This window comes from Dreissena polymorpha, chromosome 6 (assembly GCF_020536995.1).
Source record: "Dreissena polymorpha isolate Duluth1 chromosome 6, UMN_Dpol_1.0, whole genome shotgun sequence".
Lineage (NCBI taxonomy): Eukaryota > Metazoa > Mollusca > Bivalvia > Myida > Dreissenidae > Dreissena > Dreissena polymorpha.
Genome location: NC_068360.1, coordinates 60,816,185 through 60,844,156, shown reverse-complemented (window position 1 = coordinate 60,844,156; position 27,972 = coordinate 60,816,185). Strand labels below are relative to the sequence as shown.

At 35.5% G+C, this 27,972-nt stretch overlaps 1 protein-coding gene and 1 long non-coding RNA gene across 2 annotated transcripts; both read left to right on the top strand.

The window, feature by feature from the left end:
- Positions 1 to 440: 440 nt before the first annotated feature.
- Positions 441 to 4,647, top strand: LOC127835442 (uncharacterized). The gene is made up of 3 exons (XR_008028523.1): positions 441 to 1,417; positions 1,838 to 1,907; positions 4,286 to 4,647. It is a non-coding gene; the product is annotated as an uncharacterized LOC127835442 (long non-coding RNA).
- Positions 4,648 to 11,172: 6,525 nt separating this feature from the next.
- Positions 11,173 to 25,158, top strand: LOC127835434 (uncharacterized). The gene is made up of 7 exons (XM_052361862.1): positions 11,173 to 11,792; positions 15,099 to 15,362; positions 16,067 to 16,153; positions 17,795 to 17,875; positions 20,085 to 20,252; positions 20,787 to 20,825; positions 22,675 to 25,158. The coding sequence occupies exons 1-7, from the start codon at positions 11,281 to 11,283 to the stop codon at positions 22,727 to 22,729; spliced, it is 1,206 nt and encodes a 401-aa protein (XP_052217822.1). The 5' UTR covers positions 11,173 to 11,280; the 3' UTR covers positions 22,730 to 25,158.
- Positions 25,159 to 27,972: the final 2,814 nt, after the last annotated feature.

Sequence of the window (27,972 nt, the reverse complement as noted above, 5' to 3'; positions counted from 1 at the left end):
TCACACTATACCCCCACCCACCCCACCCCCCCCCCCCCCCCCAATTATTTTTTTTTAATTTTTTTTTTTTTTTTTTTTTTTTTTTAAGATCATCTCACCAATTACCACCACACCCTCACACTATACCCCACCCCCCCCCCCCATTTTTTTTTTTTTAAACGGTTATGTTTGAAATACCGATTAACCATCGCACCCAAAAAATCCCCCCCCCCCCCAATCGCCCTTCCACCCACCCACCCCCTCCCACCCCCCCACCCCCCGCCCCCGATTTTTTTTTTTTTTTTTTTTCACTTTTTTGGAAGATAATGTAATAAATGTCCACAACCCCACACTAAACACCCCTCTTCACTCCACCCCTCCCTCCTTTGTGATTGAAAATGAGAGTCCCTTCACCTTTAAAAAGAAAATAGATGAGCGGTCTGCACCCGCAAGGCGGTGCTCTTGTTTTTTTAATGAGTGTACACTGATTGATACGCAGGATGAAAATTTTCAGTAAAATATAAATGAAAAAAAAAACTCCACTTTGAGCCCCTTGGCATAACAATGACCTGCAAGGAAGCCCAGGTCTTTGGCTTCTGTGCATAGACAATATGGGGCTCCCTGGCTGGTCACTTTATGTCATAGGGTCCTCAGTGGGTTTTCTATTTCGCAATTGCATGGTATACAGTGATATTGACCTTTATCACCATGTGTGATATTGTTTGTTAATGTACTGTGTTTAGCTGTTTTTTTACCAAATAATCTTAGCTACTCAACTACTCAACCCAATGTCGACATCTGTGCTAAAGTCTTGCAAAGTCTCCATTATCACTGTTTTAACTACTGGTATGCATTTTAAACTTCATACATGTTGCAGAGTTACCCTGTGATTGTATTTTAATTCAGAATACATGTAGTATCACAGGGGATATTCAAGAATACTTATAATTTATTTGTTAAACTTAATATCAAATACTTTTACCAAAAACATATATCATCAATGAAAATATGCCCTGAATATACTATGTTATTTTATATACTGGTATTTAACCAATGGAGCATGCTCATTGGTCAATATTTTCTGTTTCTGCCTCAAATGAGGCAAAGTTTGAGACTCTGAATGTTTGAATTTGCTAAACAATATAATTTAGTACAACTGCCTTTCATGCCATACTATATTACATTAAAGCTTGTTAAAAGAAAATGGTTTTGGTTTAACTGAAATTTTCCACCCATTAATGGAGGAAATTTGTGTCAACTAATTCAAGTATCTCTGGTGCATTTCAAAGTCTTATGAGGTCCATGCATGGGTGTACCAAAACGGTACTATACCGCTGTTTGGTACACATGCTTAACTTGGTAACCCAGGTTCGACTACAATATGTGGAACTTGCTTGATGGTCACCATTCTGAACACCTACTTCTCTCTGTAACACAGGTTTGATTCCCATATCCTGAGATTGCTTGGAGGTCACCATTCAGAACACCTACTCTTCTCTGTAACCCAGGTTCGATTCCCATATCCTGAGATTGCTTGGTGGTCACCATTCTAAACACCTGCTTCTCTCTGTAACCCAGGTTTGATTTTCATATCCAGAGCTTGCTTGGTGGTCACCATTCTGAACACCTGCTTCTCTCTGTAACCCAGGTTTGATTTTCATATCCAGAGCTTGCTTGGTGGTCACCATTCTGAACACCTGCTTCTCTCTGTAACCCAGGTTTAATTCTCATATCTGAGGCTTGCTTGGTGGTCACCATTCAGAACACCTGCTTCTCTCAGTAATCCAGGTTTGATTCTCATATCCGGAGCTTGCTTGGTGGTCACCATTCAGAACAACTGATTCTCTCTGTAACACAGGTTTGATTCTCATATCCAGAGCTTGCTTGGTGGTCACCATTCTGAACACCTGCTTCTCTCAGTAATCCAGGTTTGATTCTCATATCCAGAGCTTGCTTGGTGATCACCATTCAGAACAACTGATTCTCTCTGTAACACAGGTTTGATTCTCATATCCAGAGCTTGCTTGGAGGTCACCATTCTAAACACCTGCTTCTCTCTTTAACCCAGGTTTGATTCTCATATCCAGAGCTTGCTTGGTGATCACCATTCAGAACACCTGCTTCTTTCTGTAACCCAGGTTTGATTCACATATCCGGAGCTTGCTTGGAGGTCACCATTCAGAACACCTGCTTCTTTCTGTAACCCAGGTTTGATTCTCATATCCGGAGCTTGCTTGGTGGTCACCATTCAGAACAACTGATTCTCTCTGTAACACAGGTTTGATTCTCATATCCAGAGCTTGCTTGGTGGTCACCATTCTGAACACCTGCTTCTCTCTGTAACCCAGGTTTGATTCTCATATCCAGAGCTTGCTTGGAGGTCACCATTCTGAACACCTACTTCTCTCTGTAACCCAGGTTTGATTCACACATCCAGAGCTTGCTTGGTGATCACCATTCTGAACACCTGCTTCTCTCTGTAACCCAGGTTTGATTCACACATCCAGAGCTTGCTTGGTGATCACCATTCTGAACACCTGCTTCTCTCTGTAACACAGGTTTGATTCTCACATCCAGAGCTTGCTTGGTGATCACCATTCAGAACACCTGCTTCTCTCAGTAACCCAGGTTTGATTCACATATCCGGAGCTTGCTTGGAGGTCACCATTCAGAACACCTGCTTCTTTCTGTAACCCAGGTTTGATTCTCATATCCGGAGCTTGCTTGGTGGTCACCATTCAGAACAACTGATTCTCTCTGTAACACAGGTTTGATTCTCACATCCAGAGCTTGCTTGATGGTCACCATTCTGAACACCTGCTTCTCTCAGTAATCCTGGTTTGATTCTCATATCCAGAGCTTGCTTGGTGATACCATTCTGAACACCTGCTTCTCTCAGTTACCCAGGTTTGATTCTCATATCCAGAGCTTGCTTGGTGATACTATTCTGAACATCTTCTTCTCTCAGTAACCCAGGTTTGATTCACACATCCAGAGCTTGCTTGATGGTCACCATTCAGAACACCTGCTTCTCTCAGTAACCCAGGTTTGACTCCCATATCTTGAACTTGCTTGGTGGTCACCATTCAGAACACATACTTCTCTCGGTAACCCAGGTTTGATTCTCATATCCAGAGCTTGCTTGGTGGTCACCATTCTGAACACCTACTTCTCTCTGTTACCCAGGTTTGATTCTCATATCCAGAGCTTGCTTGTTGGTTACCATTCTGAACACCTGCTTCTCTCTGTTACCCAGGTTTGATTCACATATCTTGAACTTGCTTGGTGGTAACCATTCAGAACACCTGCTTCTCTCTGTAACCCAGGTTTGATTCTCATATCTGAGGCTTGCTTGGTGGTCACCATTCTGAACACCTGCTTCTCTCAGTAATCCAGGTTTGATTCACATATCAGAGGCTTGCTTTGTGGTCACCATTCTGAACACCTGCTTCTCTGGGTAATCCAGGTTTGATTCCCATATCCGGAGCTTCCTTGGTGATCACCATTCTGAACACCTGTTTATCTCAGTAACCAAGGTTTGATTCTCATATCCAGAGCTTGCTTGGTGGTCACCATTCAGAACACCTACTTCTCTCTGTAACACAGGTTTGATTCTCATATCCAGAGCTTGCTTGGTGATCACCATTCTGAACACCTGCTTCTCTCTGTAACACAGGTTTGATTCTCATATCCAGAGCTTGCTTGGTGGTCACCATTCTGAACACCTGTTTATCTCAGTAACCAAGGTTTGATTCTCATATCCAGAGCTTGCTTGGAGGTCACCATTCTGAACACCTACTTCTCTCTGTAACACAGGTTTGATTCTCATATCCAGAGCTTGCTTGGTGGTCACCATTCTGAACACCTACTTCTCTCTGTAACCCAGGTTTGATTCACAGATCCAGAGCTTGCTTGGTGATCACCATTCTGAACACCTACTTCTCTCTGTAACACAGGTTTGATTCTCATATCCAGAGCTTGCTTGGTGGTCACCATTCTGAACACCTGCTTCTCTCTGTAACCCAGGTTTGATTCTCATATCCAGAGCTTGCTTGGAGGTCACCATTCTGAACACCTACTTCTCTCTGTAACACAGGTTTGATTCTCATATCCAGAGCTTGCTTGGTGGTCACCATTCTGAACACCTGCTTCTCTCTGTAACCCAGGTTTGATTCTCATATCCAGAGCTTGCTTGGAGGTCACCATTCTGAACACCTACTTCTCCCTGTAACACAGGTTTGATTCTCATATCCAGAGCTTGCTTGGTGGTCACCATTCTGAACACCTGCTTCTCTCTGTAACCCAGGTTTGATTCTCATATCAGGGCTTGCTTGTTGGTCACCGTTCTCAACTTATTCTGTTTACTGCAGGTTCTCCTGCATTTTCTTACGTCATAAAAATCAATACACAATGTAATGCCTTTCAGTAAATAGAGTATTACTTGAAGCAAACCTTCGGAATGTGTCCCCACTGCTATAGTAAGTCATTAAGGTAGAGTGCTGGGGCACATTCTTGTTCCTTGTTTTGTTTAGGCGAGGAAAGACCTCATAATCTTACTTATGGTTGGTATATTAGCTCGTTATATAATACAGATGAACTGTTGATATGTTATTTTGTGTTGATGTAGGTGATGATGATAACTATTGATGGTGGCAATTTTGATGAACATTCTATTTATTATTATGAGGGGAATTGTAATGATGATGATGATAATCACGAGGATGATAATGATGGTTACAAGTTCGGTGATAATGAGTACAATAATGTCGATGATGGCTACGTTGCTACTGCCTAAGATGAGTATGATGCTTATGATGAAGATGATGATGGTGATGAACTAATTAAATATTGAGCATGCAAAATAGGACAAGATCGATGTAACAACGTTTTACCGCGAAAAATATAGAAAAAACTGCAATGCAATCCAACTAGCGATTCGTTTTCATCAATCATTTCAACAGGCTTTATATGAAATAGGCGGAAAATGAAATAAGATAATTAAAACAGGATTTTTTAAATGCAAAACTCAACATCATACCGTCAATTATTTTTGTTTTAAACAGTTTTCGAATATGTCACTTTGCAGTACAATTGTCATAATGGCGAGTTTTGAATTTTCGTGCGTCCGTTTGAAGCGCCAGTCCAATCATGTGCGGATTGAAAGTAAATCATTCATAAGGTAATTTTACAGATACTTGTAAGACATTATACATGATGAACACGTTATTTTCGCACGCAAGACATGTGTGACTCAACAAAAGCTCAAGTTTTATATGAATGTACGGTAAATCAGCCCTATTTCAGATAATTTTAAATAAATTGCGAGAACTGTCGTAATCTAGTCGATGTTACGTAAGCAAGTCCCCTATCCCCTGATCATAAGGTCCATGTCAAAAGTAATGTCAATTTAAATATCGTATTTTCATAAAGTTGCCTTTCCATAACGACACAATGATCGGCTCCGTTGTCTACTGGTAACAAAAATCAGGGGCCTCAGGTTTGCACCCCACCCCTCCGCTGCCCCGCTTTCCATGTGAGCATTGACCAAGACTAATTCGTCTTTCACATGAGAAGTTGAAAGGAGGTGCAGTATGCTAAGTGCTTAACACAATGCACTTAAAACACGTAAACATCATGCAGAATTGGAGACAAAAACAAATGAGATATATCATTAAGTTTTGACAAAGTCACTACGGGTTTGCTAATGTAGTGAGTAAACATTTGTTCGGATGATTGACATTAGACGTATGTTTAAGTACTATGTGTAACTTTGCTCCTTGTTTATAACTCTGCTTTCTACTGTAATCGTTCTCAATACAGTTATAAAATACAAGGGAGGTTTTGTCTGCCTTTTTCATATAAGTTTTATGTTCGTTTTATTTGTTTACTAAGTGCCTGTTTTCACCAGATACGTCCGCAGAAGTCAAAATATTCATTTTTTTCTAGCCATTTGTCCGTGCGTTTGCTCGTCCGTCTGTCTGATAGTTACTCCGTTTGTCAGTCTGGTAAAAACCAATGTTTTTAAACATACCATAACTGTGGAAAAGCGTACAATCGTAACGCTTGGTCTCTTGTCTGACCATTCCCGAAATTTAATGAACCAGAACTACCGTCATTTAGTTATGTCAAACTTATGACAAAAATAGTATTTTAAAGTACATGGTTTTGAATTCGTCGCCTTTTTTACGTGTGGTTAAACTTAATCCTATTGACAAATGCGAATAATGTGTATGTAGGTTTCTCCCGCATTTCCAAAAGAGGAAATAAATGACTTGTTCATGCAGGATAATAACATTTTGATACGAATTTTAGTGACTGTACAGGATATGTGTTATTGTTTTAATGCTTTGTTTTGCAAGGGAACGGCAAATATTCAGGATCGGTTCACATGTCATTCTTACGTGCATTTGCAATTGAAATGGTATGGAACGATATGCCTCTCGTAAACATTCATTTTTTCTAAAACAAATTTCCTATCTCGAACTGAGTTCATACTACGTCACTCTCTCGCACAAGGTTCATCTTTTGCTCTTCTTAGCTGTGGTACCAAAAAAAGGGTCGTTAAAAACATTCTTTTTGTATCAATAAGATTCTGTATTAATTGTTTAATTTTATAATTAACATAATTAATGGACACTGTTACCAAAAGATATTGAATACAATAGAATACTAAACAATTACCGATAAAACATGATTACATAAAACAAACATTTCCGTATTGGCCTACAACAGAACAAACACAATGTATTTAAAGACAAATAAGGTTACTTATATACACAATATACAAAGCTTTAAACCCAAGAACTACGTTATGTATGTGCTTAATCAAGTGCAATCCACCTTACTTCATTTAGAATACCCGAACGTTGATCAGTGTTTTAGAAAATTGTATAACCCCTATATTTTGGTCACGACCTGATATTTATTCGTTATGAATAAGCTAGACACACCTCATATCACGTGACCACCTAATTAGGAAATGCATTTTTTCAGTTCCAAGAAATCCAAACCGCAATTTCCACTCAAATACCTTGGAACAGTATTTAAGAGCCGCCGCTGACTAATTTGCCATAGTTTGTTCTGGAACTGTTACGGGTAAGACATTTGTTGTTGTTGTTGTTTAAACTTGAGATATCAATTTGTAATTGTTTTGATTGAATACAGCAATTCATAGCTAGAGTTGATATCCGTTAGATAGTTTTTCTTCAACTCCATCTTTGGAAATAAGTTCATAAGTCGCACTAATGCTCGATTGGTCATTGTCAGCTCGGGTACTACTTACATGTACCCCGGGTGCTCTTAAATATACGTAAATGTAACCCGAGTACGGGAAATATACTGAAACGAACCCGGGAATTCTAACGCTAAATTCGGCTATTTTTTCAAATTAATAATGTTTAAATTGAAGTCAAAATTCTGTAAAATGCCCTCTATATTTTCAAAACTCCTAACATAAAATACTGTTGTGGCAGGTTTTGTTCAAATGGGAATTTTGTTCCTTATCGCGTTTTACCTCATTGGATTTGGGGCGGGAAAAAAACTCGGGTACAGTCTAAATTTTCCGGGTACGTGTAGGTTTATTTTTCGTACCCGGGGTACATTTAAGTATAATTAAGAGTACCCGGGGTACATTAAAGTAGTACCCTAGCCGACAATGACCAATCGAGCCGCACTAACTGCCTCTTTCACGCGTTCTCCATCTCTCGCACTAACTTCATCATTCGCAATAAATATATCTCGCTAAATTCATCTCTAGCACAAACTTCCCTTGCCACAATAAGTTACTTTCTCCTGTCACCCTTACTTACTCTCACGCAGGACGTTCCTGTCGGCTCTAAGCTTTGTTCCATCCACTCAGTTCCTGTCTCGCACTAACCTAAACTGTCGCAATAAGTTTATCCCTTGCTCAATCTTCATTTCTCCCGCTAAGTTCCTCTTTCGCAATTTCGTAACACATACGAAGTTGTACAGTAAATGTTATGTCTTGTATACTGTCTAAGCAACATTATTTGTCGGGCACTAATTTTCGTGAATCCACTCAACCGATAAATCAAACATAAGTATATGGCATAATATTCTATGAAATATTGGGGATTTCTCTTTTACAAAGATTTATGTGCCCCATTCCTCTGTGGTCGAATCCTACCCATTTCCAGACGTCACAATGCTACTATCGACTTAATAAAACTCATCCAATAATGTAGGCCCATGCAAACCTTTTATGAAATGCTTCTTGTTCTGTTACTATGATGACGCTTTGTGCCTTATTCAACGACATATTTAGCACACTTTCACTACAAAACATGTCACTAACATTGTGGACGTAAAGATACCTGCAGCGAATGACATAAGGCCCATTTTCGCATGATGTGGGTCTTCTAACCACTTAATAATGTAAAATTATTATAATTCATCTGTATACATTTCTTTTCCATCTTAATGCATTCAAACTTTTTTGAGCCGATATTTCATATGCTGTCGCTTACCATTAATTAATGTTACACTCATACACATTAATAGTGTTTTTTTTTAATCTTACGTAATCTAACATAACTGATTTTTTCCGTTTATGCACAACTTTACAATGCAAGGTGTGTTATGACAGATATTAATTGACATTTATTAATTGCCCTCAAGAGCATACATTAACCACATACTATATAGTGGATATTTTTAAAGGTGTGGGAGGGTTCAGTTTCAATAAATGTAAAGTAAAAAGGGAATGTTGAAATTACGTCATTTATTGTTTGCATCGCAGCGCCAGTAAGTATAAGGGCGTAATATTATTTTGATATCAATCAATCATATTTTCTACATAAAATATCAAACATGCGTTCAATCAAATTGGTGCAGGAAAATAATTAACCGTCCATCCCAAGCATCTCAAGACATAAACTGATAATAAATTATTGTGGAAAAAGACGCGATTTGGCTATATTTTGTTACAGAAGAAGTAGTAGTAGTAGTAGCAGCAGTAGTAGTAGTAGTAGAAGTAGCAGTAGTAGTAGTAGTAGTAGTAGTAGTAGTAGTAGTAGTAGTAGTAGTAGTAGTAGTAGTAGTAGTAGTAGTTGTAATAGTAGTAGTAGTAGTAGTAGCAGTAGCAGTAGCAGTAGCAGTAGCAGCAGCAGCAGCAGCAGCAGCAGCAGTAGTAGTAGTTGTTGTAGTAGTAGCAATTATAGTTGAAGTAGTAGTTGCAGCAGTAGAAGTAGCAGTAATTGTTGAAGTAGTAGTTGCAGCAGTAATAGTGGAAATAATGGTTGAAAAACAAGTAACAGAAGCAGCTGTTAATAATGGAGATAGGTTATAGTTATTTTGATTGTGACGATAGGGCTGAAACTTGATCTACATGGGCATTCGCCCATTGTGCAATTCATAAATCAAGAGCAATATCAACAACTTGCAACAAGAAAAACAAACAAAAACAACAGCAGCACGCCATCAAAAACTAGACTTGTTTAATGTAAATAATCAAGATTATTTAAACGTCGCGAATGACGTTACGCACCGTGTACGCAACGTTAGAGTTTGTTCCGTCTAAATAAAGAGTAAACAGCTGTCATGCATCGGCCTACAACTAAACCGCGAATGCTTCTATAAAATATTTTACGTTACGTTCGTCATTCACTAATAATTTTGACCAATGAAATGAATTGCAAATATTTTTTATTCGTAATGTATGGTAAAGTCGTCATTTTTATGCTTACTGTTGTTTTGACATGCTAAGGAGGGAATATAAATTATTTTCATTCTCCAAATTTGATTGAATGCATGATTGATTGATATCAATATCCTATTACGCCCTCATGCTTACTGGCGCTACGATACAAAAAAATGTATACTCTATCTTATTCAATAAAACTTAAAGTTATTTTACTATTTTTACCCTCTTTGTACTTAGATTGCAGATTATTTTAATGAATCGACCAAAAAAGTTAGAGAAAGATTTTTATAAAGCTTGATGTAGAATTTTATCTTCGCCCTTAAAGTAAAATTTAAACAACGCTTTCAATTATGCGTGTTTTGTTTTATTTGCATTTTGTAGAATAAATTGCAATATTTGAAGAGATATACACAAAGATGTAGTTAAGAAGTAATTAAAATGTGATAGATATGGATAAATTACAACAATGATGCATTTCAAATGTGTTTTGTGTATCATTTTTATACAATCCGTCACTGAGAAGTTTTCAAAACGTTGAGAAAGAAAAAAAACGCAATTTGCACAAAAGCAGTCAAAATGAAACGATGCGCAACCAAAAACACAAAGTCACAACGCGCATTGCCGTTAAGGGCGTGTTTAATTATAAAAAAACTTAAATACGGATTTAATCGAAACCACTTTCGTCATTGTCCGTGACGTCTCGGCTGCGGTCGATTATTTCCGCCTCAAAAACACGTTCGTATAAATGATCAATTGACAAGAAACTTATTTTTAAAACCAAGAGAAATTGCTTGAAAACAGATAGCTATCTCTGCAGACACAGATTCATTATCAGAATTGATGGATTTAAATTCACAAGTGAGTATTTGGGTTTCGATTCTTTATTTTGACATTATGAGAACATTTTGTCACTGACGATGTCAGCTTACTCATTTCGAGTAAAACTTTTAGGATATATCTAAATTGGTATGTTTCTTTTTCTTTTTTACTGCATTTAATAAAATTCCTGTATCATTTTATCACATACATTTCTTCTTCATTTTATTCAGGAAATAACTGTTTGCACAATTTTGTTTGTTCTCTCGTTGGTGTATTCCATGGCCTCGAATTCACGAATCTTTGTAAAATATACCAACTCCAATATTTCAAACTAATATACTCTTTTAAATAAGTGAATGGATTGTATTTTCTTGACTCTGTATAAGAACAGAAATGTCTCAAAATTCAGAATATCGTTCCACAAATTGGTGGCAGTCGCTACTTGCACTGCTTTAACTAGCTCTATAACACATTTAAGCGTTTGTAAGCAGTTTTTCACATTCTCTGCTGTCATCATGATATTCGCAATTATCTTTATTACATGTGTAAATAATGAAACATGTCTTTAAAGGAATAAGATTTACACAGCGCAAATTTAGTAAAATGAAGTCAACCTCTTGAATGATAAATCATTTGCGTTAATGCATCGTCTAATGTCCTATTTTAGTTTTATCTTTTTTTGCAGGCTATGGCAGTCGACTTGAAGGTTTTAATGTTAATTAAACCAAAACCCTGTAGCTAGCTAGATTTAAATCTGAAAATAACAAGTCTTCCATTTCGCTTGTTGGATTGTTTTAAAAGGATATTTACATTAAGAAAATATGTCAGTCGGAGTACAGAAAGTCGATAGTGTGCACGAAGGTGCGGTGTTTTCTGGTACAAATTTGGTGTCCGATTCATCTTTCGTAAGAAACGATACTATTGTTGGTCTAAGAGAAAACATTTCGGATACCGCAGAACTGATAAGCAACGAAATTCTAAATGGCGTCAGTGACTTACTGAGAACTGTACTTTCTGAAACGACCACACCAGGTCAAAGTGGTAACCTTCTACAAAACGAGTTCACTACAAATTCTGTCATCTTGGACAATTACTCGAGCTTCACGACCCCTGATGTGACGATCTCTCGAAAGGAAGTGACGTCACAAGACGTCATAGGTACAGCGGAAAAAGTCGTCATCGGAGCAGCGGTGATTGTGGTGGTATTAGCGATTATTGCAATAATACTGAGACTATGTGCCCCTTATCTGCGGTCACGTGACAAAACTAAATTGGACGAAAGCGACGAAGAAAAAACGCTGCCATCGATAGAATCATTTTCTTCAAAACTAAGGTAAGAACCTCTCTATTAGATGTATACCCCTCTATATAATGTTTACCTCTCTATATAATGTTTACCTCTCTATATAATGTTTACCTCTCTATATAATGTTTACCTCTCTATATAATGTATACCTCTCTATATAATGTATACCTCTCTACATAATGTATACCCCTCTATATAATGTATCTATATAATGTTAACCTCTATATATAATGTATACCTCTCAATATGATGTTTACCACTTTATATAATGTTTACTACTCTTTAAAATATACCTATCTATTTAACCCATTCATGCCTAGCGTCCTGAAAAAAGGACATTGCAAACAGCGTAGACCCAGATGAGACGCCGCATAATGCGGCGTCTCATCTGGGTCTGCGCTGTTTGCTTAAATGAATTTCTTTATGAAATATTCTAAATATAGAAATAAATATACTTGACACCCCTAATTTTGGAAATAAACTGATCCAACTTTGAAGGATGGGAGAGTCTACTGGGCATAAATGGGTTAATGTATAATTCTCTTTGTAATATATTACTCTCCAGTATGTATTTTGAATTCATAGACATACATTAATTTACTCGTTTTATCAAGTATTTATTTCCAAAAATAATGTTTGTTTTAAATAATATGTTGTTAAAACATAACAGGTATGCGCATCATGCACAGAAAAACACGACTATTATTTTGCTTTTCTGAACGTGACCACTTCAATTGAAAAAAACAAAAAATCAATCGATGCGTCTTTCAACAAATTAACAAGTCAACCCATCAATCTCATCGTATTTCACATAGTATCCCAACAAACAGTGAAAACAGCATAATTCTAGTTTTGATTTGTGAAATATCTATGTACTCAAGTCGACGTGCTTTCCAGCCTTTAGGTAAAGCGTCTAGACGTTTTTGATATTACGTAAGTAAGTAACCTCTTTAAACTATAGATTAATCATCGGACTATTAAATTATATATCAAAATCAAACCACGCCTCGTCAACTTAAAAATTCTCACACACCCCTTGGTTAATCAATTACGCCCAACCATCACTTGTAACAATTACACATATGCTACGTTACAACGTTAAAATAGACGTTCATGCCGTTGCGCTACATTGAATGTTAACGATTTAATATTGATTAGGTACATAAGGTTTTGCATATTCTACAGGCTGTGTTCAGTAAACGTCGATTTACATAAATGCATGTCCAGCTAATTTAAGAGTTATATAAATAGTGCAATATTCGTTTATGAATTATAATTTATTGACATGTATACGTCACTTTTAAGGTTGCTTGATTATATTGATATATGAGCGTTGCTAAATGAAGTTGTGCATTTGTGACATTTGTTTCAAGAGTTGCACGTAACTAGATTTAATAGGACCAACTCGTAAAATTCTCTAATTTCGATGATTTGAAACTAAATTATTTCAAGATTATAATACATTGTATATATGACTTTGTACAAATCCGTATAAAGTCACGTGATTAAGAGACATCTCAATATATGCATTCAAAATACCCGCAACATGACAATCGTTTTTGTCTATTTTCCACATAACAAACACCTCGTTTTTTTAATTATTTCAAAGTCCAAATTATTTGACTTTTTCTTGATATTAGTAAATACAATAAATTACTTAACGTCATTGGCAATATACAATTTGCTTCATACGATCTGTTCACATGTAGTGTTTCATATCACCATTATGCCATACCTCTTTCCATCTTATTTACATTTTATCGTCTATCGCTATCAATAGTAATGTAAATTGTCACTATTATAGCTGTTTTACGACGAAAATGATTAAAAGGTCGAACGGCTACCAGTTAGAGACAACATTAATGGTTATTACCTTTACACGCTGTCTTTACTGTTCAGTGACAAGTTTATTGTTTTGTTCAGTTTCGCCCTACGCGATGTCATCTTGCACACTTTTTACCAACGTTAATTATTTTCCATGTGTGTGTTTTTTTCTTTTTCGTTTGTTACTTAAGAATTAAACAACACTCTTGTTTTAAAGGCGCCTTTTCACGTTTTGGTTAATGTACAAACATATACAAAATGTTTTATACTCGCACATCTTTGTGTAGTTGTGATATTTAAGAGGAAACAGTAATTTTTAGTTGTAGTTATGATATTTAGGAGGAAAAAGTAATACTGAACATTTACCATGCTCTAAAATATCTATTATTGGCATTTTTGTACGATTACAAAACCTGAACATTATAAAGCGTTACAACGCGAAACGATTGAACTATTTTGAGAGTTCTGTTGTCGTCGTTATAGTTTGTGACACTTCAAGGATTGCTTACATAAAGTATAAAAAACCATCTCGCATTGTATGAGCACGGATTGCCGAGTGGTCTAAGCGTTAAACGTTTACTCCAGGGGTCAGTGGTTCGAGTGCAGTTTAGGGTTCTTTTTTTGTCTTTTTTTAATTGTATTCTTGTTTTTTTACAGGTGCTTTTTTGATCCACTGTATACATTTATCAATATAAAGCATTTAATGACAAACTTCAATACATCCCAAAATCTCTGAAAAGGTCCCTTAACACTTATCTATAGTTTTACATGTTCATTTATACGCCGCGCAAAATCTTTTTTTCGCGACAAATCTTACTGGAAATAACATTAAAATCACGTCCGTCTGATGCTGTTTGTAGTGTATATACATGTAAATACTTCAATAAAACGAAAAAAAATGGTTAGTTAATGTTTTGTTAGAAGACGTTTCAATTGTTCACGCAATATGATTTTGTATGCAAAAAACGTTTGCAGCCACTTTTTCCTCCAATAGAATTTGACAACACTTAGAATTTATCAATTTATTATGATGTCATTAAGACTCGTTCAAGGAAATTCAAATGGATTCTCTCTTTTTTCATTTTATAATGGTCTGGAAAAACACATGTTAGTGTAAGGCTCCATTTTGCGTTCACAGCTCACTTGATCAGAATATTATATTGCCACTAAAATGAGAACTAAGTTTGACCACACTTGCTTAAGCAGAGGGGATAATCACGTGATTATTAAGATGGCGACGTCCATTCCGAGGCAGGTTTTTTTCCGCCGGTTTATACCCTTTATTACTTTGTTAAAACGGGACTCATGTTTTCTTCTTAATGATTGCTTCTTCAAAGTTTGTGTCCATAGTCTTAACAACTTTTAGTGTTAGAATAATTGATTTATCACATTCACCCGCTTATATTAAAAGGTAACTGGAAGTTATTGGTATTTTTATATTGAACATGCGCTCGGCCTTTTTCTTAAAATAAAAAATAATAAAAATAGAACATATTTTTTTCGTTTTAGTGGAATAGCCAATTTGGGCGCTGACATTTCGTCAACAACGAGCGGATTTGGCAGCACGCCAAGTCAGGACTGCTCGCGCTCTACCGGAAGTACACCCTTGTCTGACTGGAGCGACAACGCAAAATCGGAAAACCGGTCCACGGACGGAAGTGACGAAATGGCGGAAAAGAGATTGAGCAGACCAAAAGTGGAATTTGAGGGGATGTCGTTATCACGCAGCGCTGCATCGGTGACGTCAATTCCGGTTTACTGTGGCGACCCAAGGTAACTTTCGAGGGCAGATTTTAATCCATAAAGTAAAATAACCAATACTAATGGCATACCAAACGACCCCCCCCCAAAAAAAAAATAAAAAATAATAAAAACAAAGGTATTTATTTGAGTTGTTTGTTTCCACTAATCCGACCGGCCCTTAATTTGTGTTATCTTAAAAAGATATTGATATTCTAGTTTGATTTTTGAATCACTTTTGCTAACTTCACTTAAAATATCTAATCCGTTTGCGATCATGGTGCTTCATTCGCTACAAAAGGTTAACGACAGATTCGCCGAACTACCATTCTTATCCATTTTGGCGATGCTAGCCTATAAATCGGAATTTTCCCAGTTAAGACAGTTTTTCATGTATGTTATATTTCGTCTGAACGTACATGCAAATGTAAATGTTCAGAATCGCTTATAAATAGCTTTTTCGATATAAGCCTTGGACGTAAATGAGAACAAGTAACATCGGTTGAAAAATTTGTTAAATTCACAAATTGGTCACTTCTTCTCTTTAAGAAATTTTACGTAAATGTGTATTAATGTCGTGGAATCAATCGAATAGGACGTTTGATAACATGTGCGCGTTTCTAGTACGGATATCGTAAACTTGGTCGAACGCATGCGTCGGTATTGTAGAAATGCGTAGATCTCATTAATATTAGGAAAATTCTGCAGCATTCTGATTGTTGACAATTTTCTTGCAGTTTGCGATCAACTGCGAGCAACAAAGGATCGCCCGCTCTTTATCGCAAACTTCCGGTTGATCAGCTGTCGCATGTTTCATCCGGATCGTGAGTATTTTGTCTTTATCTTATTTAAAGTAATAGATGGTGCGGTATTTTTTCATATTATTATTTATGTTGCTGTTGATGAAGATTCTACTGACAGGGGGGAAGGGGGTAATTACGTGATAGTCAAGATGGCGACGTAAGTGCCGAGACAGGTGTTTTTCGCCGTTTTATACCCTTTATTACTTTTTAATGCCGCTCTTTTTCCAGCCATATCAGAAAGAAGGTAAGCGTTTATTTCGTATTCATATTCGCTTTTTATATCGACTTAAACAGAATTTTCTTAGCAGGAGTTGTACTTTTGTGATACCGCATTTCGTAAGTAATAAAGGGTATAAAACGTCGAAAAATAGCTGTCTCGTCATGGCCGTCGCAATCTTGACTCTCACGTGATTTCCCCTCCTCTGACTGAGCTGCTGGTATTCTCGTTTCTGCTGTTTCTGTTATCGTTACCGCTGCTGCTGATGACGCAGTAGCTGATTTTGTTGCTTCTGTTGGATCTGATGTTGCTGATGTTTTTTTACTGTTTTTATATTTGTCATCATAGTGAATAAAGTTCATTTTGCTTTTGTGAACGATGTTGCTGTTGTTGGTGACAGTGTTGTTGCTTTCACCGTTACCACTGTCGCTGCTGTCGATGATGTTATTATTGCTTCTATTGTCGCTGCTGGCCGTGTTGCTACTAACTTAGTTATTGATGTTTGTACAGTCGCCGTTCCGTTCATGTCAATCTTGTTGTTGTTGCTTCATTTGCTGCTAGCGGTGTTGCTATTTGCTCTGCGATTGTTTTGTGCATCCGGGCTTGCCAACGTTCCTTTGTGCACGAACACCACAGTCTCGTTGCATATCAAACAAATAAATAAATCATTTGACGAAGGTGTGCTTGAGATCATTCGTGATAGAATATGATTAATACGGAATATGTAAATATATAAAAACATGATTTGTTTCACCGATATTGCTGCTGCATTGGTTTTCACGCATGCGCGCATACAATGTGCAGACGTTGATTGAGGATTGGTGATTTAGTTTTCACGCATGCGCGCATATAATGTTCATGCAATGATTGAGGATTGGTGACTCACGTTAGTTTTTCAACACAATATATGACGCGCATCGACCCTACTTAGTTCTTTTAATTTTCAGTTTAAGTCGTTAGTTTAACCATTTATTGTTATTTTAATAGTATACAATTTCGAATAATTGATAACTTCTCGCTCTACCTACTTTTGCAGTGTTAACAGTCGATCAATTAATACGCTCCGTAGGATGTTCATATTAGGCACTTAGATGGAAGTTAAATTTGTCGATTTATTTTTGGTCGTATTTAAAATTTCTAAAGCAAAGTCAGCAAACATGTAAACGTCTATGCAGATAATTTAAATAAGACAGGAGAATGGCCATACATAACGGAGAAATTAATGTCTTACCAATTGTCCGCGATTAACGAATGCCTCTGGTATATTATGTATTCGTATGTTTATAGTGCATGGTAATTCTTTTCTAATGAATAAATTTAAAAAGAGCCATTATACTTTGAAACTAAAACTTTGAGTACTTTGTTTTTTTATGTATCATCATGAGTGCCATACTTGTTAATATTTCATGTCATGTATGCGTTTTCAATTTTCACAATCTGTACAGTTTGGAGCCGGCCAGATTCGAACAGAACTATCGAGACCGCTGGGACGACCAATGGGATCCCCAGTGCTCCATGCCACGTGGGTAGGTGTTTCTCAGATCTATTTTTAGTGTAAAACTCTGTGCTAGTTTAAGAGTAATTATAATGTACAGTAAAGTAAGGATCGGGTACCAAATACGAGTATTAAATATTCCCTTACAGTATTTAAAAATTATATTCCCTTACAGTATTTTATAATTAAAGGCTTAAGATGAACGACCATAGGGACAAAAGTGTTATTTTTCATACGTGTAAATCTTTTTCGTCGTGCTGTTGTTTTGTTTTGTATTCATTTTTTGTGTATTTTGCATCGATGTTTCTTGGTCAAATTTATGTTGGCTTCATAAGAGCGAAAAATCTTTGGTCTTATTTAACTAAAACCTAGCAAAACATTGCGAAATATTTTGGGTTTTGTGACTTTTTTATGCCCATTGCAATATTTCAGGAGTAATGGAAAAAAAATGAACAAAGAAAATAAAAATACAAAAATATTGAATTAACAACGCAGCGAAACCTGTTAACAAACATTTTATTATTCGTACGCTAAAGGTTTAGGATATAAATTTGTCTATATATATATTTAAACATGCATTTGAGAAAATGTAAAAAAAATCTGTGTCATTTCGGCGACTTGCTAATAGAGTGTCATTTCGGCGACTTGCTAATAGATCATAAACATATATATAGACACTTGTTTCGTTTTTATTAACGATTTCTCAAAACAAGTTAGTAAATTCAAGAGGTATGTATACAATATTACTTAAATAATTTGTCATTTTCTATCATCGTTTATCATTTTAGTAAAACCAAAGGTGTATTTTTTTCAAATTCATCATCATCATCATCATCATCATCATCATCATCATCATCATCATCATCATCATCATCATCACCACCATCATCATCATCATCATCATCATCATCGTATTTTTTTCAAATTCATCATCATCATCATCATCATCATCACCATCATCATCATCATCATCATCACCATCAACAACATCATCATCATCATCATCATCATCTCATGATCATCATAACCATCACCACCACCATCATCATCAGCATCGTCTTCTTCATCATCATCATCAGCAGCAGCACCACCAACATCATCATGATTATCATCACCACCACCACCATGGTCAGCATCATCACCATCATCATTATCGTCAACATCATCATCTTCATCACCATTATCACCACCACCACCACCACTACCATAATCATAGTTCTTCTTTTTCTTCATAATCACCACCGCCACAACCATCATCATCATTATCGTCATCAACATCATCATTATCATCATCATCACCATCATCATCATCATCATCATCATCATCATCATCATCATCATCATCATCATCATCATCATCATCATCATCATCACCATCATCATCATCATCACCACCACCACCATCACTATCATTCTCCGCCACAGCCTTCTCTTTAATTCATCACCATCATGAGTTATATATAACGTAGCGAAATTACCACCCCGGGCATCTCGAGTCTATTTTTTGATGCGATAAAACAAATTATTACTTGATAATCAGTATTTCAAGGTCAACAGATAATAATTGAAACATTCTGATTGTATGTTTCGTTATGATATGTGAATACATCACCACACCTTTTGCTTTCTAAATCTGTTTTCTTTTACTTATTGAGATATATAGCGAATAGATGCAAAGTGGGTCTTATTGAAATATATAAATCACTGTTGCGATAATTTAGTGCAATGTAATCGCATTGTCATCGTGGGGAAAAACTCAAACAATTTAAATGAAGTGGTTGACCGAGAAAAACAATCTATAAGTAGAGCTTTTGTGTCATAAAAAAATATTTGTTGATGTGCATTCGTTTGAATAATGTTTCGTGTTTTTTTTTTGCATGGGCGATTTTTTATTTGGAAATAACCAAAATATGTATAAAAAAAGTATGGAACGTTTTTCAATCGTTTTTTCTTGACGGCTCTGTTAAGTGCTAAGTTTTTTGCATTTAAGTTAAAATATCACTAGATGAAATATATAAGAAATCTTGATTTTTTACTGTTGACGTATTTTAGTATATCGATTTATACTTAAAACATGTTATCTAAAATCGTGAACGTAATCTTAGTTATTTATTTTTTTAATGATACGTGACTCGTTACTATTTACTATTACTAAATAAATAATCATATAAGGAAAAGCGGCAGCTTCGCGCATGAATACAACAAAGAATAATGAGCCTGTATTTCTTATTTATTTCCAGAAATCTCAGTCACTTAAGCCATCCTTCCGAGAGTAGGTTAAGTCTGAATACTCTCAACTCAGTGACGTCATCAACATCGTCATATCCGTCTACTTCAAATCCATCTGTGCCGACATTTCCGATACCGTCACGGGAATTCGTTCGTCAATTATACGCGGACAGCGAAAGGTATTACGTGATTGCGGCTGCGTTTTATCATCATCAGCATCATCATCATCATGATCATCATCACCATCACCATAATAATCACCATCATTATCTTTTTCGGCAGCACCGCCAGATCGTCATCACTACAATCCTTTCATATAAACATCATCATCATAGTCGTCGTAGTCATCATCGCAACCAGTTTCATTATCATAATGACCATCAAGATTGGCATTATCGTCATCATCTCTATCATCATCTTCATCATTTTTGATAGATAAAACATTCATGATCATCATCTCCAATATTTTTATAAGAATCAGTGTGCTGCAAAGTGTAATATTTTATATTGTAAATACATGTAAATAAAATATCGTTTCATTTTGCCATATTCCTTACGAATTAAGTGGTCCTCGATTTAAATTAAAACCACAACCTTAACAGTTATCGCTCCCTATTTCCGACAACAAAAGTTATTTTGAATGTACTGAACCCATTGTGAAGTAATCAGTTTTTGTGTTAGTTTCACAATAACGCTGATATTTTTCTTTGCAGACGATATCCTTCAAGTTCAAAAGCCCAGCAACCTCAAAAGTAAGTATTGTGTCACAACATTACAAAGGCATGTCGATGTCTTATACGACACGGCATGCGAAAATTGGTCTTATGCCACATGCGGCCAGCTACCCTGTACGCTCTCAAGTTTCCCTGGCCTCTTTGGCGGACAGAATACCGGTACGCAGTCTGGCGTTACGCTGGCCGCATATGTATATGATGTTGAGAGGATGTATACCAAATGGCTTCTTTAATTAACCCATTTAAGCCTAGTGGGCTCTCCCATCCTTCTAAATTGGATCAATTTATTAAAAAAAATAGAGATGTCAAGTATATTTATTTCTATATTTAGAATATTTCTTACAGAAATTCCTTTAAGCAAACAGCGCAGACCCCGATGAGACGCCGCATCATCTGGGTCTACTCTGTTTGCCAAGGCCTTTTTTTCTAGACGCTAGACAAAAAAATGGGTTAATACACACTGAATAATTACATAGTAAATGTTCATTTGTGGTGCTTCAGTCAAAGTATATCGACGTGATTTAAAATAAAACCATAACATTTAAAAAGAGGAAGTTCAAGAAGAAAGACCAAAACGGTTGCTTCACTATTTTGCTTATGACTTATCATTCTTATCAAGATGAACATAACTACTCACTTTTAGAATATACGGAGCATAGCGTCGTTATAAGCGTGTTGAAAGGTTCAAGCGATTATGATGTATTTGATTGATGTTTTGGTCTTTGATAACACTTCTCGATTACAATTACTTAACTTCTCGTCAGTTAAACTCACAGAATCAACAATCTATCATTACGATACCAAAAAGATGCTAAGAATTATCAAAAATTAAGTGCAAATAATGTCTAATGATGATATATCTTCCAAAGTCGTTCATCATTTATTCAGTTACATTTATAATAGCTACTGCTTTGTTCTTCACGAGATACATATTGCACATCTAGTACGAACACTGAAAAACAGACACATACTGTGTAAAACACGTAAATCCCCCAGTAACCGTTTGTATAGAAGTATGTTTTACAAATACCGATAATAAAAATTAAAAACTTCGTAATTCCTAGTCGCAGAAACTTGGCGATCAGGTGGTCCATCGTTAATGAAATTGACCAATCGCCACGCGTATTTATTTTATTTTTTTTTCAAAACAGCAGCACACAACACACCAAACACTGTTACGAAACTGAGGCACCGCCTTTGCAATGCATACTAAAAATGGAGTAAGAAGGGCAAAAAGCGCGCCTAATGCACAACATTAAAAAAAAACAAATATGCATGCAAGCCAAGGCAAATACACTCAGTGACATTATTATTATTATAATTGATTTAGAAATGTGCAGGTTTTCAGTCAGGTGCGAAAACAAAGAACTAACAAAGAGAGATAATGGATTATGATAAATTAAAAAAGGCGTAACCAAAATGCTCTGAACTTTATGAAGAAATATCTTAATGATTAATGAAAATGTCTTCACTCTGAGGTTTCAGGGTTTATCATTCATTATTCGTATTTCTTGCATTTGATGCGAACTCGTGAAATTTTGGAGTTTATTGTTAATGAATGTGTAGCCATATTTGTCCTAGTGCTATGATACTTCGTACAAAATCTCTTCGATTTTTTATTAAATCTTGTTGGAAACATTCTCGAACTTAACAGTTCAAGCCAAAATATTTTAACAAATATATTTATATTATTTTTTTCTTTGTGATTGACTTATAAACAACGATATCAAGTTATTATCCCATAAGAGATATGACTGTTCCATATATTTTATGGTTACAATAGTTTGCAAACACTTAAAAAGGTGTCGCCTTCTTATAAATGTACTTAACCCTTATTTTCAAAATTTGTTTTTTCTTTCATTTTCAGAAAAGAAAATCACGTAAGACTATCGCCATCCGACGTCCGGAAAACTTCTCACTGAGAACGCCAGCGTATGACGTCATCTGATGATGTCTCGGCCATTTTTGAATACGTTGGCAAAAGAAAACTGTCTATATATTGTATAAGATCAGAATTGCTTCGAAGAAGTTTAGTAAAGCTTTTGCGTTTCACAGGAGTTGCGCGGATGAAATGAAGTTTCGATAAAAGGAAGAAGGGAGACACATTTTTCTTGTGCCGTTATTTAATTGATGATTATAATTCAATGTTTTCACGACAAACAAACATTTGATTTAATGATTTATATGCACAAATTACATAAAGTACTTCTGTGCATTTTTTTCATTTTTTCCTCTCTAAATCCATAAACAAACTTAAAATCTCGAAGGAAACACGTATTTTACGGGTTTTTAGTTTTGAGCGTTAGCTCACAACTAATGTAGAGAGGCAGTTTTGCAAGTCAGTCTTCTGTAAGCTACGCTAGGAACGATAACTGCAAGTCAGTCTGTTGTTAGCTATGCTAGGAACGATAACCACTGCCTGTTTATACATCACCACTGGTACACTGCAGCAGACACGTATGTAAACAATAAGCTTACGAGATTGTGCGACGATATTGGCCAGTCTAGTGTTTATAACAGCGTGTGCGACGATATTGGCCAGTCTAGTGTTTATAACAGCTTGTGCGACGACATTTGCCAGTTTATGATTGAAATCTGTGCATATTGGCTGCTTTCAGGGAAAACGGGGCTTAATGCTGCATTAAAAAAAGGTCATGTAAGCAAAATTGTTGCTCAATAATTTAAAGAAAATAGATAAAGTATTAGATACACATAACAAACCATGTAAATGATTATAGGCTTGTTATTCTTTAGCAAGGCAACCGAAATTCTAAAGATGGTTACCAGTGCAGCAACCAATTGTGAAAAAAGAGACATATTGTTGTTATTTTGTCTAAGTTATCTCTATTACATAAATATGAGGATTAACAGTGCACACACATATCGACCTGTGCTTTAAGACACACTCTTTATAAATGTGAATGGGATGTGTTCATTTCAAACTTACGATATAAAAAGCTATAACATAATTTTGAAAACTGAGTTGCGTCTAAGATTATGTAATAGCGAACAACTTCAGTGCCTTCAGCGCTTTGATTATTGTATGCTGTTACACTTGAAATGGTGACATAAATTGTATTGTGTATGGTGTTTTCTCTCTTTCGTGTTTATAGGCAATATTTATGTCAGTAAAAAATCGTGTAGCGCGCTTTTAAAATACACAAAATAGATTACACGTACTTGCATTTTTGCCAAATGTATAGGTATACTATTTCCTTTTAAGATAACACGACCTACCATATATTGATGGTCGCTGGCTTTTTAAACGGGTTTTATTCTCAGTTTCATATAAAGTATCACTCTCAGACAATACATCAATATTGCGAACTTAACGAACTTTATGGTTTCATTAAACTTGTTTCCGACAATGAGCTTTTAATGCAAATTCTCAAATAGTTTTCTTTTATTACTGTTTGCCAATAATTATTTTTAAGTGAAATATTAAGTGTTTCTTTTCAATATTGTTTATGGACATGACCGTGTTTTTTATCAATTTATTAATTTTAAGAATATTCAAATAAAACATCCATTCCTTTTTATCTATTTTGTTTTATTAACTTTTGTTTAAACCAAAATTGATAGTTTATTTATTTGTGTTGATATACAATTGCATAATATGTGTTTGTTGTTTCTTAATTTATTTACTCGCTTTATTCATAGTTGTGTTCTGCAAATAGTGTTGTACTATCTACAAAATATAACCAAATCTATATTCTAATAGACATGTGTTACTGACGTTAAAATGCATTGTTCGGTGATATAATAGATTAAAATGTATGTGTGATTATAGATAATAATGAATGTATGCATGTATATATTGATGTATATAATTTAATGAGCGTTGTATGATTGCGTATCGACTGTAAACAAGTAGCCGCCATCAAAGGCAAAAATAGCAACAACATAATTATAAATTCACCATACATGATCAAGATTATCATTATGATCACCATCTTCATCCTAATAATCATCATAATGCTCAACAACAACAACAGCAACAGAAAACAATAACATAATCATCATCCCCTCACCATAACACCATCGGAATCATACACCACCCTCTTCACCACTTCTCAACAATATAAATATAATCATTATCATGATAGTCATAGTTATGATACATATGATTATTATTGTCGGCATTAGCATCGACAACCTATTGTCGTATTGTTCTTATATTGTTTACAAACCTAAGGACATCAATAAACCTTGTCAATGTTTGCATGTTCTTATTTGCGCGTAATGGTTTGGATTTCATGTGTGTTTCTGCTATTTTTTGTTGTTGTATGTTGTATATTTAGAGTCAGTGAGATGAAACATTTTATGGCATAAAATAAATTGTAAAATTAAAATCTTCAATCAACAGCATTTTGTCAGTGTTCCAATGGTTTGATGGATGTTGTAATTCGTGGAAATATTATGCTTGTGAAAGTCTGAATACGAGTTAATTGATTGCATTTTTCAGAGGCAAATTTATTGAAATGCAAACTCAGCAGCGTTCAATTAGGCAAACGCTCCAAGGGTCGGCGTTTTCAATACAAAATAAGTAAAAATTCATCATCTTCTACAATATTTGCGCTTTCTTCGTCATAATTTACTCAATCATTAAAAAATGCTGACCCATTAAAAAATTCCAGAAAAAGATCATGTTCAATAGCATTTTTGGAGAGATAATAACAATGAATGTTCAACGTGGTTTCGTTGAGAGATAAATATCCAATGTGTAGGTTTTTATAGCACGAGAGCGTTCGTTTAAAAGCTGTTTAAAAGAAAGACAAACAGTAATTTTTCGGCCTTTACGCTAATTCACGTTAATACGAACACTATTTCCATCCTTGCATTATTTAATAATATTTTGGCAATTAAAATGAAAACTATCATTTAATGGGGCCTTTTCACAGATTTGTGCATGTATTGAAGTTTGTCATTAACTGCTTTATAATGATAAATGTAAACATTGGATCTAAAAATCTCCATTAAAACAAACAAGAATAAAAAAGAAACCCTCAGCTGGGCTCGAACCACTGACCCCTGGAGCCCTAGAGTAAAAGTCGATCGCTTAAACCACTCGGCCATCCGTGCTCATGGAATAAAGGGTGTATATAAGCAGTCCTCGTAGTATCACAAAATATACTGACAACAACAGAACTCTCCAAATTATTCAATCGTTTCGAGTTGCAACGCTTTATAATTTTCAGGTTTTTAAATCGTCAAAAGATGCATATAATGGATATTTTAGAGCATGGTAAATGTTCAGTATAACTGTTTCCTCACAAATATCATAACTACAACGAAAATATGAGAGTTTGAAACATTTTTTTTAAACTTTGTCAATTTAACAATACGTAAAAAGCCCCTTTAATGAGCTACCGATGACGATGGCATTAACGTTTGTTTAAACCAAAGCAGAAAAAGGCAGTTAAACATCGCAAAACCAAACATAGGTAGGTCGGCTAAATTTTTAGGTAAACTTTTTCACGATTCCCAGTTACATAAAAATATGACAGGCAGACATTTTAAAAAACCTTTTAATATTCTTTCTTGAGTCAATTGTTCTTATCTAAAAATATTTTAGCAACTATGGTCCAATGTCGAAAAATGATCGCAAACTTATGGAAATCTTTTTTTCCTTAAATTTAGCAAATATGATCGATTGGCATAAAGAACCAGACTGGAATGGGAAAACAATAAAATTTAAAGGATTTTGTGAACAAATAAAATAAATGTAAATCTGTTTATTTATACAAATCGAAATATTTGCATACAACAAATTATTCAAATATAAAAAAAATCACAATTTGTAATAAATTATGTTACTTACAATGTGTGTTTTAGTGGTTAAAAAATGTCAACATTAACAAATGAACAAAAACATGAAGCCGATATTAAGCTAAGCAAGGATAGTAAATAACAATTATAATGGAAAATGAAAGTGGTTTTTAAACTTGTTATCATACACAATACATAGTGCGAAATGAAATATAGCATCACTTTTATTGAATTTACAGATTTGAAAAATAATTGACCTACACTTTTTTACTTTTTTAATCTGATGAAGATTAAATAGTATGCAATTAATATACCCCGTGCCTGTCAAAATGCTCGGGCAATTATGGTTTTAAATTAGTTTCATACTATTATATAGATGATAACATTCTGTATCTTTGCTATATCTGTAAATAAAATCACAGATTTTACAAAAATAAAGATTGCTTTTTGGCGTAAACATGTATTCTTATTTTTTAATGAAATAAAATAACATCTTTCATAAAGCTGAACGCAAGGTTGTATATCTTACATAAATATACACTATTTACACAAATGGGCACGTGCGCTTTGTTTGTGTACAAAGCGCACGCGAATACAAGTAATACACAACAGTTGAAAAGGAGTTAAAAGGTCAAAATCCGGATTCGTGTTGTTTCCAAACGTTTTTATCACGAAAAAAAAATGAGCAAACAAAATGATATGGAATAACAAAAGCGATGGGGGTTCAAAAAACGGTCCTATTCAACTCTTAAAGTTCTATTCACCGTCCCATTGTTTTCTTATTTTCTCATTCAAAATGTTTGTGTTCCTGCTGTAAACCCATTTATGCCTTGCGTCTAGAAAAAAGGCAGAAAAAAGGCATTGGCAAACAGCGAAGACCCAGATGAGACGCCGCATGATGCGGCGTCTCATCGGGGTCTGCGCTGTTTGCTTAAAGGAATTTCTGTAAGAAATATTCTAAATATAGAAATAAATATACAAGACATCCCTAATTTTGGAAATGAATTGATCCAATTTAGAAGGATCGGAGAGTCCACTAGGCATAAATGGGTTAATAACGCTGCTATTTATGCTGTTGTAGTTAATTCAAAATAGCACTAAGTCTGGCTCGTTATCGCTCATGCATTCATTTTGGTGCCACTCTTGCTGGGGGTCATTTGCATAATGCACCCTGCCCATTGTTCCATTGTACCCCTCGTTGGCCCGCCCATCAACAATGTATGGCCCATTTCTATTTATAGCAAACGGGGAGACCACTCCCACTCCGCCATTCGAAGGGCTTTTAGCACTCTCTGTAATGAACGGTCCAGTGCTTCGAGTCGTCGTGCTGGATTCAGGGTAGATATCCGTGGTGTTGTCGTAGAAACTACGATCGGCGAACCCTTCGTGCCAACCA

Coding starts and splice junctions, on each gene's coding strand:
- LOC127835434 (XM_052361862.1), top strand. CDS start 11,281: ATGTCAGTCGGAGTACAGAAAGTCGATAGTGTGCACGAAGGTGCGGTG. Junction 16,154..17,794: donor TCGCATGTTTCATCCGGATC/GTGAGTATTTTG, acceptor CAATCTGTACAG/TTTGGAGCCGGCCAGATTCG. Junction 20,253..20,786: donor TTATACGCGGACAGCGAAAG/GTATTACGTGAT, acceptor TTTTCTTTGCAG/ACGATATCCTTCAAGTTCAA.